The 12,658-nt window shown below is 58.0% G+C and overlaps 2 protein-coding genes across 5 annotated transcripts in view; one reads left to right on the top strand and one right to left on the bottom strand.

Annotated features, from left to right (window-relative positions):
* Nucleotides 1-381: 381 nt before the first annotated feature.
* On the bottom strand, nucleotides 382-9,477 carry TSPAN10 (tetraspanin 10). 4 transcript variants are annotated; one of them, XM_042916959.1, is made up of 5 exons: nucleotides 9,366-9,477; nucleotides 7,896-8,067; nucleotides 4,490-6,376; nucleotides 2,576-3,150; nucleotides 382-1,442 (listed from the first exon to the last, which is right to left on the bottom strand). In XM_042916959.1, exons 3-5 carry the CDS (start codon nucleotides 4,664-4,666, stop codon nucleotides 947-949), a joined length of 1,248 nt encoding a protein of 415 aa, XP_042772893.1. In that variant the 5' UTR covers nucleotides 4,667-6,376; nucleotides 7,896-8,067; nucleotides 9,366-9,477; the 3' UTR covers nucleotides 382-946. The 4 variants fall into 4 exon arrangements, with proteins under 4 accessions (XP_042772893.1, XP_042772897.1, XP_042772896.1 ...); XM_042916963.1 differs by having other exon boundaries at nucleotides 7,896-8,064; XM_042916962.1 differs by lacking the exon at nucleotides 9,366-9,477 and adding an exon at nucleotides 8,340-8,443.
* Nucleotides 9,478-9,759: 282 nt separating this feature from the next.
* Nucleotides 9,760-12,658, top strand: part of NPLOC4 (NPL4 homolog, ubiquitin recognition factor) — a 59,635-nt gene continuing 56,736 nt past the window's right edge. The window contains exon 1 of the mRNA XM_042914654.1: nucleotides 9,760-9,840. Within this exon, the coding sequence (XP_042770588.1) occupies nucleotides 9,826-9,840 (15 nt within the window). The 5' untranslated portion in view covers nucleotides 9,760-9,825. The remainder of the gene's footprint in view (nucleotides 9,841-12,658) is intronic.

The following is a 12,658-nucleotide window of genomic DNA, read 5'->3' as shown; positions in this document are numbered from 1 at the left end:
CGTGACCCAGCAGCTCCGCCCCTGACACCACACCCGGGGGAAGTGGGCGCATCTGCACACACACACACACACACACACACACACACACACACACACACCTGTGTGGAACTGTCCCCAGCAGCAGTCACCATCCGGAAGCCACCCAAGTGTGCGTCCACACGGGCCAGGTGCGTTTGTGGGCGTCTGCACACAGCACGGTGCAGACGTGACTCTTGGGAAGGGCCCTCTGTGGTCCCGTTAACGTGAAAGGGTCACCGACGGTGATGAAGTGCGATCGGGGTGCCCGCAGCGAGGGGGCAGAGGAGTTGGCAGAGGCCGGCTCCTGACCTGGCGGCCGATCTGCAGGTGCTTAGCTAGGTAAGGGTTCCTCACGCTGCCCGCTTAACACCGGCGCTGTTTATTGTGTGGATGCTGCCTCTCGCTCAAGTTTACTCCCGCCTGGGCCCCACCTCAACCACCACAACGGGTGGGAAAGGGCGAGGTGACCCCAGAGGAGGGCAGGTACCCAGGCCGTGGTGAGAGAGTGAGGCATCAGGGCTGGGATCAAGACTGGGGGTCATAGGTGACATCCTAGGCAAAGCGTCAGAGGCGGGGTCAGAGTGGAGGTCAGAGGCAGGGTTTGGACGCAGGCATCAGAGGCGGTCGGAGGGGGAGGTTGGAGTTGGGGGCTTGGCAGCAGGATTTCATCCGGTCTCCATACCCCACACGCTCCCTGCCCGCCGGGTGGCTCTGCCTGGTGTCCCCGGAGGAGGCAGACAGCGGCCAGCAGCACCCACCAGGCTCAGCTTACGCTCAGGTCACAGCGGGGTTTGCCAGGGAGCAGGCAGTGCCCGACTCAGTGGTGGAGAACAAAAGTCCCCAAAAGATCGTGAAATCAGGGGGTGGCACAGGGACTCATGCTAGCAGGGCCTGACGGAACCGGGAAGGAGGCGGACGTGCTCTGCCCTCAGGGGAAGGGGGGCCCTGGGGGGCCGGAGGCACAGCCGGTGGAGGAGGCCAGGGCGTCTGGGATGCCGTAGGACACCTTCCCTGGGGGTCCTCCTGGGCTGTCAGCCCTGGGCCAGTTTGGCAGGGGCCGTTTCACGGAGTGTGAGGCGCGGGTGGACAAGGCCACCGTCCCCGCGGCTCTGGGGCTGTCCACCTCCCCCGGGCGGACGGCCAGGGCCCTCGCCAGCTGGTTGGCCAACAGGAGCTCCACCCCTTGGACCGCCACGACCACGATCGCGTAGGCACCCGCGGCCCGCACGTTCCTGCGCAGCCACCGCCGGAGAGGAGGGCCACAGCCCTCCAGGTGCACCACTCTCCGAGCGGCATCCTCGTCCAGGCGCAGGGCTCCAGAGCCACACTGGTCGTTGACAGAGACTCCGTCTTCCCCGGGGTGGACGCAGCAGGAGGCAGGAAGGCTGCAGGCCTGGACCCCAGGGGAGCTGCAGTTAAAGTACCTGTAAGGGCGGGCACGCCTGGGCGTCAGTCTGGAGGGCACACGCAGACACACAGATGCGTGCACACCCGCACACATACTTGTGCACACACAGTACCCAGGTTTCCGGAGCTTATCCCAGCACCCAGTAGTCCTGCGCACATGCAGGCACCTGTAAAATCTCGGCTAGAAGGGACGTACTTGGTGACAGGGTTCAAGGGGAGACAAGCTCGTGAGGGGGGGGAATGAAGACCGCCTCGCTCGGTGGGGGCTGCTGAGTTGGTCTGAACAGGCAGGACTGGAGGGGGCAGGTGGGCGGCAGCCTGCGGGGGGTCACAACGGGGAGTGAGGGGCAGCACTTGGGAGGAGCTCGCCGGGCAGGAGGAAGCTGCTCTCCTCACGGCCCCCGCCTCCAGGCAGCAGCCCAGCGTCCCCGGCCTTTGGGGTCCAGGGTCCTGGGCCTCCAGGTCACCCCCCTTGCCCTCCCTCACAGGCCTGCTCTCATCTCCCGGAAGAGTGGGCCTCACCAAGACAAGGACTCGAAAGCCGGCAGGATAGGTGGCAACGTGACCCCACAGGGGCCCGTCACCAATCGGAAGTCAGACACAGCCCGTGAGTGAGAACACCCACATGGATGCTTCTGGAGTGCCTGGCATGTTTGAGTGACCGTTGGATACAGATGGCTGTTTTTCAAGCCTCTGTATGGCTCTGTCTCTCGTGGTCAGTTGTCCTCAGGCACAGTGTAAAAAATACACTACACCGTGTTCCTAAATCCATGCACACACAGACGCGCGCTCGCACACGGACACCGGCGTGCACACGCTGTTGAGGGAGAACCGTGGAGTCCAGAGCCGTGTCCCCAAGTAACCTAAAAGTTATTTTCGTTTGACACCGCGATGTCCTGTACGATGACCTTCACAAAAACACCCCCAAAAGTGACTTTCTGACTCTGCTGGCTCGATCTCGGTCCACCTGGTCCTGGTCCAAGGAGAGGGAGCAGAAACACGGGCCCAAGAGCGTGCACGTGCACATGTGTGTGCATACATGCAAGTGTGTCCACGTGGGCACGTGCATGAGTGTGCCCACGCGAGCGAGTGCGTGGCCTGGTCTGCTGGCCTCTGGGGACCGTCCCTCCCCCTTGGGCCCGGGACTCACAGGTTCCGCGTCCAGTCCCGGTAGGAAGACGCCCCGCAGCACTGCAGCCCAAGCTGGATTTGGTCAATAAGGAAGCGCAGGCCCGGGTCATCCTGATAGTGGGTGATGGCCGCACGCAGGGTGTGCTCCAGGCCATCCTGCAGTGGGCCCCAGAGGGCCACCAGCAGGGCACCCACCACGGCCTCCAGCAGCAGGAAGGCGACGAGACCCCCCGAGAAGCAGCGGAGCAGAAAAGCGCTCTCACACAGGGCCCCCAGGCAGCCCGCCAGGCTCACCGCACTGACGGCCAGCCCCCCCAGTACCAGTCCCAGAATGGGGTCTTTGGGCAGGGCCGCCCCCCAGACGCTCCCCAGAGACCCCTTGACGGCCAAGCCCCAGAGCCCGATGGCCAGGGCCAGCAGACCAAGCAGAGAGAAGAGGAAGTTGAGCAGGAAGGTCAGGCACTTCAGGCAGCTGATTCCCAAGGGGAGGGAGGAGGCCGGGCCTCCCCCGGGGCCTGCCCTCCAGACCCGTTCCTCTTGGGGCGCTGGACCTGGAAGGCTTGAAGTGAGCGGCCCCTCCTGGCACCCGGGGTCCTGCAGAGGAGGGAGGGATGAACGGGGAGACTTCACCAGCACGATGTGATAACCAACAGGGAGGTAGCCTCCTCCTCGCGGCCAGGGGTCAGAGCCCGGCAGCGGGAAAGAGGCTGGACATTGCATAGAGGAGGGGGTGCTCAGAGACCCTCGGAGGCCGGAGACATGGTGGCCTCCGGGCTCGTCCCACTCAGCTAGGCGGCAGAGGGGACGGTGAGGGCCCACCTCCTTTCGAACAAGGGCTGCCTGTACCCTGCCAGTTCACGGTCCAGACTGAGCAAGGGGATCCAGAGGAGCAGCCGTTCCACCAACACGCTCCTGCCCTTTATCTCCCCCCGCCCACCCGTGTGATGAAGGATGTGGGTCAGGCCCCTGACTTTCCCGCAGCGTAGGCTCGGGGCAGGCAGCCGGTTACCCCGGGTTTGGAAAAGCATCTGTGTGGGTTGATCCGTACGTGCAGTGGAGAGAGGGGCTTCCCCACCCAGGCCAGGGGGGTGGGGGCCTGTCAGGCAGAAGGGCTGGCCCAGGGGACTGCCCTTTCTGCTCCCCCCCCCCCGAGACCAGCCCCAATGTCCCAGGATCTGCTGGGCTGGCCCCTCTGTCGGAGCACAGACGTGGTACCGGGCCTACAGCTGTAGGAGGCAGGCTCCCAGGGCAGGGAGAAGGGCGGCCTGAGACCAGGGCTCTGTGGGATTCAGGGCCCTCCAGCAGGACACTCAGCCACCCTCTGGGGCACTGGCCGGGCCAGGTGTGGACTGTCGGGAAGTGCTGACCCCTCCCCTGCCCCCACCTCTGACTCTGCATCAAAACCTCATCCGTTATGAACTTGGAGCTGAGGAGCAGAGAACTATTTATCAGCCCCTGAGACCCCAACAGTCAGTAGGAGCAAAAGGGCAGGTTGCTGGTACCAGGTTGTGAGGGGCAGGGGGGAGTGGGGGGGGAAGGGGGCACCAGGGCGGGTAAGAAGGCCAAGAGGCTGGTGGGGGCGTAGTCACAGGTGGAGGTGGATGAGCAGGACAGGAGGGAGGTCCCGAAGGCCCCAGTGGGCACCGTCCCCCCGCTCCCGGAGCATGGATGCAGCCACGTCAAACACAAGGCAACAACACGAAACGTTTCAGAGCTGGAGCAAGGTGAGGGGTGACGGTCGGGTGCCTGATCAGTAACCCCCCATCCTAAACTTAGCTCCTCATGGGCGCCCACCTACTGGCCGGTCCGAGCACACCGCAAGGCTCAGGGTGGGGGCGAACCCAGCCTGAGGTCCTCCCAAGAGCCTTGGTGGGGGGGGGGGGGGTGGAGACACCTCCAATCCGGGGCTGAGGCCGACAGGGCGCTGGCTTACCTGGACCAGCAGGGGGCTCTTTTCCCCTTCCTCCATTCTCCAGCAGGACAGGTGCGCTGGGCCCCTGCCTGGCCTCTCTAGCTGGGACGCAGAGCTGGTGCCGTGTCCTCGGCCGGTCTGTGAGCCGTGCAGTCGGGGCCGGCTGAGTTGTGAACCGAGCCAGGAGGCCACAGTCATGACCAGATCATGTGAGGCATCACATTTTAGGGCTTAAGGCAGCCTCTGCTTGTTGAGACCGAGAGCCTCTGTGGATTCCCTGAGGCTCCGTGCAGGCGTGATGTGGGTGGGCTGCCACCTCGTGGTGACCGCTGCAGGCCCCCAGGGTGGGCCTCGGCCTGGCAGGTCGGCTCCGTCAGTTCACCCAGGGAATCAGACCCGCGAACTGGTTCCCAGAAACAATCCTGGGAGACCCGCCAGCAGCTAGATGCCAGGTTATCCCCCCGATTCATTCACTGCAAGAACGAGGCGGTGTCCACTGGGCAGATCACGTCCCTCCTGGTTTTGAGGTACGTGGGCTCCCCACTCCCTCTGAGTTTGTCTTCTCAGGGGCAGGACTGTGTTCACCGTGTCCACTGGGCCCTAGAGCTTGGACGAACCCGGGCCACGCAGCTGCTGTGCAGACAGGGTGCTCTCTGGCCCCGTACTTCCTGGCCCCTCTCCCTGGCTTGGATGGCGGGGGGGAAGCAAGGCTCAGAGCAGATGCCCACCCGCTACCAGTGCTTTGACAACACGGCGCATACCTCTCCACGCCTCCCTCCCTCCCTTGTGATGTGTGGGATTATGATACGAAGGTGAGTCCTTGGCTCGCGGGGATCTCTGGAAGTTGGGGGAGCGCATGTTTCCATGGCAGGAGAAAGTTGGGGGGCCTCCTCCGGGGCAGGTATGCCACAGGCCCCGCTGTCTTCACCATCCTCTCCCCTGGTGTTTCTTGGCTGCTTTGGTTTGACATCCAAGCCCCCCCCGCCTTACAGTCCAGCCGCATGGGCTGCCTGCCAAGCACTCAAGTGCCCTTGACCTTTGCCATCCCCTGAAATCTCCCTGTGTCCAGTTCCGGACCACATCCTGCCCAGCGAGCGGAGGCCTCCCCTCTCCTGGGCTTTTGGGGGGCACTTTTCACTTCTAATGTGCTCCGTTTGGCTTCGTTTTGTAATTATCTGTGTTCCGGCTTCGTGTTCCCACGCGACAATCACGCAACTGAGCCCAGTCTACGTTCCCGACCTGCAGGACCGTGAGGCGAACGAGTGGCTGTCGTTTGAAGCCGCTAAGTTTTGGAAGAGTTTGTTTCACCCTATTACCGTCACAATGGATTTACAATAGATACACAATCCTACGACAGATAACTGTCGCAAGAGATCACGGATATATGTCAGGGACGGTCGGAGCCCCGGCGATACAGCAGTGGAAAAACTCGTCCACTTGTCAGCAGGAAGCGGAAGTCCCAAAGTAGGCGAATAGATACGTGAATATATGTGATTTTACATGGTCGCCAGAGTTACGAAGCCAGGAAAGGAGGCAGGAGAGTTGGGGGAGGGGTGTTGTCTCACGTAAGGTGCTGAGGGAGAGCCCCACTGTGAGGCATCTGGCCCCCAGGTATGTCCTGAACTGCAAACAGGGACTCAAACAAATTCACATGCACGCGTATGCACAGCACTACTATTCACAACTGCCAAAAGGTGGAAGCAGCCCAGGTGTGAATCCGAGAAGAACAGATAATCCAAATGATGTGCTCCATCCACCCAATGGAATGTTAGCCATGGAAAGGAACAGAACTCTGACACCTGCTACAACATAGCTGGGCCTTGGAAAATTCGCGCTCAGTGAAGGAAGCCAGACACAAAAGCCCACACTGTAGGATGCCATCGCGTGAAATACTCAGAATAGGTAAATCTGTAAGGACGGAACGAAGATCAGTGGCTGCCAGGGGCTGGGGGAGGGGGAGGGGGGGCTGCTGCTGAATGGGGTGGGGTTTCCCTTTGGGGGTGATGGAAGTGTGTGGGAACCACAGAGGACGTGGTTGTACCACATTTTGAAAGCACTAAATGCCCCTGAATTGTTCACTCTAAAATGGTTAACAGCATGTTACGTGAATTTCATTTTTATTTCATTTCATATCATTTCTTTTTTTTTTTAATTTTTTTTTTAACGTTTATTTATTTTTGAGACAGAGAGAGACAGAGCATGAACGGGGGAGGGTCAGAGAGAGAGAGAGACACAGAATCTGAAACAGGCTCCAGGCTCTGAGCAGTCAGCACAGAGCCCCACGCGGGGCTGGAACTCACATACCACGAGATCGTGACCTGAGCCGAAGTCGGACGCTTAACCGACTGAGCCACCCAGGCGCCCCTCGTTTCATATTTTAGAGAGAGAGAGTGTGTGAGTGAGGGAGAGAGGTAGAGGGACAGAGAGAATCTTAAATGGGCTCCATGCTCAGCACAGAGACTGATGTGGCTCGATCCCATGACCCTGGGTCATGACCTGTACTGAGGTGGATGCTCAAGTGACTGAGCCACCCAGGCACCCTGAGAATTTCATCTTAATATATGTAAATCTGGGGCGCCTGGGTGGCTCAGTCGGTTGGGCGGCTGACTTTGGCTCAGGTCATGATCTCACGGTGTGTGAGCTCGAGTCCCACATCGGGCTCTGTGCCGGCAGCTCAGAGCCCGAAGCCTGCTCCAGATTCTGTGTCTCCCTTCCTGCCCCTCTCCAGCTTGCACTCTGTGTCTCTCTCCCGCTTTCAAAAACGAATAAATGTTAAAAATTTTTTTTGAAATTTCCTTAAAAAAAAAAAAAAAAAGAGGTTATCAACTTAAAATGAGGCAAATGGGCCAATGGCCTTGTACGAAGAGGAAATTGGGACACACAGAGGGACACCAGGGATGCCTGAGCACAGAGGAAAGACACAGCTGTCTGCCAGCTAAGGCGGCCGGCCTCAGAAGAAACCGAACTTGGTCACCTTGATCTCAGGCTTCCAGCATCCAGAACCATGAGAAAACAGGTTTAAGTTCTCCAGTCTGTGGGATTTTGTTACGGCAGCCCTAGCAAAGTGAAACGACCACCATAGAACTTTAAAGAGTCAGTGTAATAGGCGTGTCCGGGGGGCTCAGTCAGTTAAGCGTCGAGTTAGGCTCAGGCCATGATCTCATGGTTCATGGGTTTGAGCCCCGCATCGGGCTCTGTGCTGACAGCTTGGAGCCTGCTTCGGATTCTGTGTCTCCCTCTCTCTCTGCCCCTCCCCTGCTTGCTGTCTCTCTCTCTCTCTCTCTCTCTCTCTCTCTCATAAATAAAGATTAAAACTTTTTTTTAATGAATACGTTTGGATAGAAGAGAAGCAAAAACTCCAGAGGCCATTCTGTAAAAGAGAAGCAGGAAATAGAAGGGTGCGTGTTGGTGGAATAAAACCCAGTACCTTGATCTTCCAGGCAACCTTTCGGCTCTCCCTCCGGAGTTTGTCTTGGATCTGGACACTTCTCAGCCTTTGCTGTCACCCCGCTGTCCTCTGGACTATGGCATCAGCCTCCTCACCCGTCTCCCTGCTTCTCCCCGCCGTCTCTTGTCCATTCAGCTTCCGGAGAATCCTTCTGAAACATAATGGAGAGCATGCCTTCTTTGCTCTCTTCCCCCCAAAGGCTTCCTAACTTCTATTTAGAATAGAATTTAAAGGCCTTTCCACGTCTCACGTGGTTCTTCCTGACCCAGCCCTCCCCTGCTCTCACTCATGGTACCCCAGCCACGCTGGCTGCTTTGTTGCTCCTGGAGCACCCAGCACTTCTCAGGTCGCCGCCGGACCTTTGCACATGCTTTCCCCTCACCCTTTCACTCTTCCCTCAGATACCCGTATCGCTCACTTTACCTAGGACCCGCTCACACACCATCTCCTTAGAGAGGTCTTTGTTGACCATCTGATTTCAGATAGCCTCTGGGCGCCTGGGTGGCTCAGTCCGTCAAGCATTCGAGTCGTGATTTAGGCTCAGGTCACGATCTCACGGTTCATGAGTTGGAGTCCTGCATCAGGCTCTAACAGTGACAGTGTGGAGCCTGCTCGGGATTCTCTCTCTCTTTCTGCCCTTCCTGGGCTTGTGCTCTCGCTCTCCTTCTCTCTCTCTCTCTCAAAAGAAATAAACAAACTGAAAAAAATAAAATAGTCTCTATCACCCTCCACCCCCTCCCCTGCTTTGGTTGTCCATTACTGGACATTGTATACCTACTTGTATACCTACAACCTGCCTCCTGCTGGGAAGACTCCACCAGGGGATCTCTTTCTGCTCTATTCCCGGCATTAGCTTAGCCAAGCCACACACAGAGAAGACACTTGAAAAGTTATCTGTTGACAGACTGAACAAGGCAAGCTCAAATGACTTCGAGATTGAGATTATAGAACAGATGGTGGTGTAAACGTTGGTATCGGGGCAGTAAATAACAGAGCCGGGGAAGGTGGGAGGTGCCGACAGGGAGGAAAGGAGAGTGGCAGTCCCCTGAACTTTTCAGCACAGGGGATAAATACAACCTGAAGCTGAGCCACGGGGTTAAAAAACACGGATTTTGGCCTTTAGAAGTTTTCATAACTCTCCCCCACAGTCATGGGCAAGGTCAGCCACGGACTTTGCAGGGCCCAGTGCAAAACAAGGAGGGGCTCCTAGCTGAACATTATGAAGAGTTAGGAGCCCTTGGCAGCTAAGCGTCGAACCCAGCACGGGGCGGGGCCTCTGGGCCAGTCGGTGGCCCGTGAGGCTGGCCCTGGCGGCACGGTTTAGAATATTACATCTCTGGGGCGGAGAAATGTTGACCTTACATGCAGTTTAAATTCAGTTGTTTCTCTTCTGTCGGATTCCTGGCAATACCTTTTTTCGTTTTTCGTAGCATCAAAGTGTGACGTTACCTTCCTGAAATTATTTCTCTGCATGCTACCGGCAAGACGGAGGGCGTGCTAGTTTCCTCAATTATCAGCCAGCAGGGATGGCTTCTGGGTGAGAGTCGGACTCTCCCCGCGCGGCCCGCGCTGCCCGCGCTTTCAGAAAGCAGCGCGTCCCCGGGGCGTCCTTCCCGCCTGCCGGGCGGGGGCGCGCGGCTCCGAGGCGGGCTCGGGGCCGCGCGCCTGCGCATGCGCGGGCCGTTGGAGGGCCGGAACTCAGTTTCGGGGCTCCGCTGCCGGCGGAGCGCGTTGGGCGAGGCGCCGGACGTCGCGGCGGTGGCGGCCGGCGGCGAAGCTGGAGCGGCGGTGGCGGCGGCGGCGGGAGGCCGGGGCTGAGGCCGGGGCCGGGGCCGGGGCTGCGAGGCCCGCGGGGCGGCAGGCGGCGGCGGCGGCCCGGGGCTCGAGCCCGGAGGCGGGATCGGCCGCCATGGCCGAGAGCATCGTGAGTGGGGCGGCAGCGCGAGCGGGGCGCCGGGATGAGGCAGCAGATTTACCGGCGCGGCCTGTGGGGCGGCGGAGTCCGCCTCCCGCCGCCGCCTCCCGGCCGAGGGCTCGCGCCGTCCCCGCCCTCCCGCCCCTCCCCGGCCGTTGGCGACGCGGGCCGCGCGGGCCCCGCCGGGCGGGCCGGGCCGGGTGCGGGGCCGCGGGCCTTCCGCCACCACGTCCCCGGCGCGGGCCGGGCTGCGGGGCAGGGCTGCGGGGCGGCGGGCCCTCGGAGCCGGGGCGCGCCCCTGCCCGCGCACCGGGCCCCGGAGGTGCCGGCTCAGAGTTCCCGCGAGGAGAGAGCTCTTGTGTCCAGAGGGGCCTTTGCGGACGCGGGGTGCCGGGCGGGGGGCGCACGGCGGCTCGCCGCCTCCTGCCCTCGGTGGCAAGGACAGTTTGACAGCTACCTGTTTGAAAGGGGACGTTTTAGATTTGACTTGTGACCAGGAATTAGGAATTGGCATGCCCTCCCCCCCCGCCGTGCCCCTTAAGTCAGTGGAAACGAGGAGGAAAAAAACAAAACAAAACCAAATCGGAAAACAAAACAGTCCTCCCTTGACTTGTGGCAAGTTGCCTCTCAGAAGTAAATGTGGCTGGAAAAAAATCAACAGACCAGGTGGACAGAAGAATTTTGGTTAATGTTAAGGAATATTTGGGATTTCTGGGGGGAAGGCAAAGCAGTATTGGGTGGCAGGTACTATTCCTGCTTTAGCGGAGTGATGGCTTCTGCAGTTTGGCTGGGGGGTCCAGACTGGCCTGGATTCTGCCTTCTGGATGTCTTGGGTCTACAGGAAGGAGCTCTGGAGTTGGAGGCTTTCCTCTAGCCCTCCCTCGGCTGCCGTGCAGGCCCCCTGGCGTCTCCTCCTTGTTTCCCATGGATGAGCAGAGGGAATAAATGCCCCAAGAGAAACTTAAGAGAAATTGACTCTTTTCTTGTTTTAAATGTTTTTATTTTTGAGACAGCGTGAGCTGGGGAGGGGCACAGAGAGAGGGAGACCGGAATTGAAGCGGGCTCCACACTGACAGTACAGAGCCCCGACGCGGGGCTCGAACTCCGGAGTGATGAGATCATGACCTGAGCTGAAGTCAGACGCGGAGCTGACTGAGCCACCCAGGCACCCCTCTTTTCTTTTTTTTTTAATGGTTTTTTTTTTTTTTTTTAAGTTTTTATTTTTGAGAGAGACAGACAGAGCACCAGTGGGGGAGGGGCTGGGAGAGAGGGAGACACAGAATCCGAAGCAGGCTCCAGGCTCCGAGCTGTCAGCACAGAGCCTGACTCAGGGCTCGAACTCACGAACCCGTGAGATCATGACCCGAGCTGAAGTCGGACGCTGAACCGACTGAGCCACCCAGGCGCCCCATCAGTAACTTCTAAAAAAAGGATGAGAATCAGCATTCAAATCTACTTTCAAACTCTCTTTACTGTCATATTTCAGTTCAAGTAGCCACGGACAAACATGTTTTAGAAAAGGACATTTTTCCACTGGTGTGTGTAAGGCTAGGTGAGAAACTGTGGGTGTAACTGATTTTTATCTGGCTAATGCTTGGGCTCTCCAAGAAGTGTTCCAGGCTCATTTTCTTCTAGATAGTGAAACCTAAGTTAGCAGGAGGCTGTGTGTCTCTGCCTCTCCTTGTGTGTTCTATTTGGTGGCCTGCGTCAGAGACCACACTAGAACTTCCCTCGGTACAAATTATGTTTGTTGGAGTTAAATACTGGGTTTAGTTGAGAAACCTGGACTCTGCCCTGTTGCAGATGATCAAATAGAAGGACTTCTTAAGCTTCAGAACATTCCAGAAACATGTAAGCCTGGCCTTTAGCTCAGAGGTGGAGCGTCATGCTCTTGTTCCGAAGTGAACGGTCAAAGGGAGGGTCACAGAATCTCCCACAGAGAAACGCAGCTCTTGTTAACGTGCCACAGTGTTGCAGACAGATTTCAGGAACAAATGGAAGTATTTGCTGCCCGTGCTGTGCATCATGGAAACGTTTTTCTGGGTGTTCAGTCCAGAGTGAAGTGGAGTAGAAATCAAAACTCAAAAGAATCTGGATTTGCGCTCCTCACTGACGAGGGAGAAAGTTGAACAGATGTAGTTAAGCAAACAGAAAATGTTTTGTGCTCTTAACAATTGGGATTTCTTAAGGGTTATTCAAAACAAAATCTTCAAAATTGAGAACTGTGGAGACAAAGCCTTTTCAGTCAAGTGAAAGTAGAAAATGAGACAGTCCAGCTACTTGAGGAGAATCTAGATTATTCTTATTTTGTTCGAAAGTAGCAGGCAGATCAAAAGCCATTGTGGCATTTTGTTGTGAATCAGTGAAAAAAAGTTTCTTTTAATTAAAATTCTGTTGTTTTTTTTTTTTTAAGATTTTATTTTTAAGTGATCTCTACACCCAACGCGGAGCTTGAACCCACAACCCCAAGATCAGGAGTCACACACTCCTCCAACTGAGCCAGCCAGGTGGTTTTCAGCCAGTGAAAACCTTTTTTAAAAACAATGGCTTGTGACGTTTTCCATGTGTAAAGGGTTCTGTTGTTAGTTTGGTGTGTGTGTGGTTTTCTGTACGGGGCACAGAAGTTGCTGGGAGGAGAGTGCACCGGGAGCACTGGGTGCTGTGCTCCTGCCCTTTCCTCCTGTCCCAGGTGTCCCTGGGAGCGCTGTCTGTCTGGTTCGTGGCAGGGCATGTCCTTTCACGCTCCCTGACTAAGGCAGGCACTTGGACGGTGGGCCGTGCGTGGCAGCTCCCTCCCTGCCCCGCGCCCCCGCCCCCCAAGGACTTT

This window comes from Panthera leo, chromosome E1 (assembly GCF_018350215.1).
Source record: "Panthera leo isolate Ple1 chromosome E1, P.leo_Ple1_pat1.1, whole genome shotgun sequence".
Taxonomy (NCBI): domain Eukaryota; kingdom Metazoa; phylum Chordata; class Mammalia; order Carnivora; family Felidae; genus Panthera; species Panthera leo.
The sequence above is the reverse complement of the archived record's forward strand: the minus strand, read 5'-3'. Positions and strand labels throughout refer to the sequence as shown.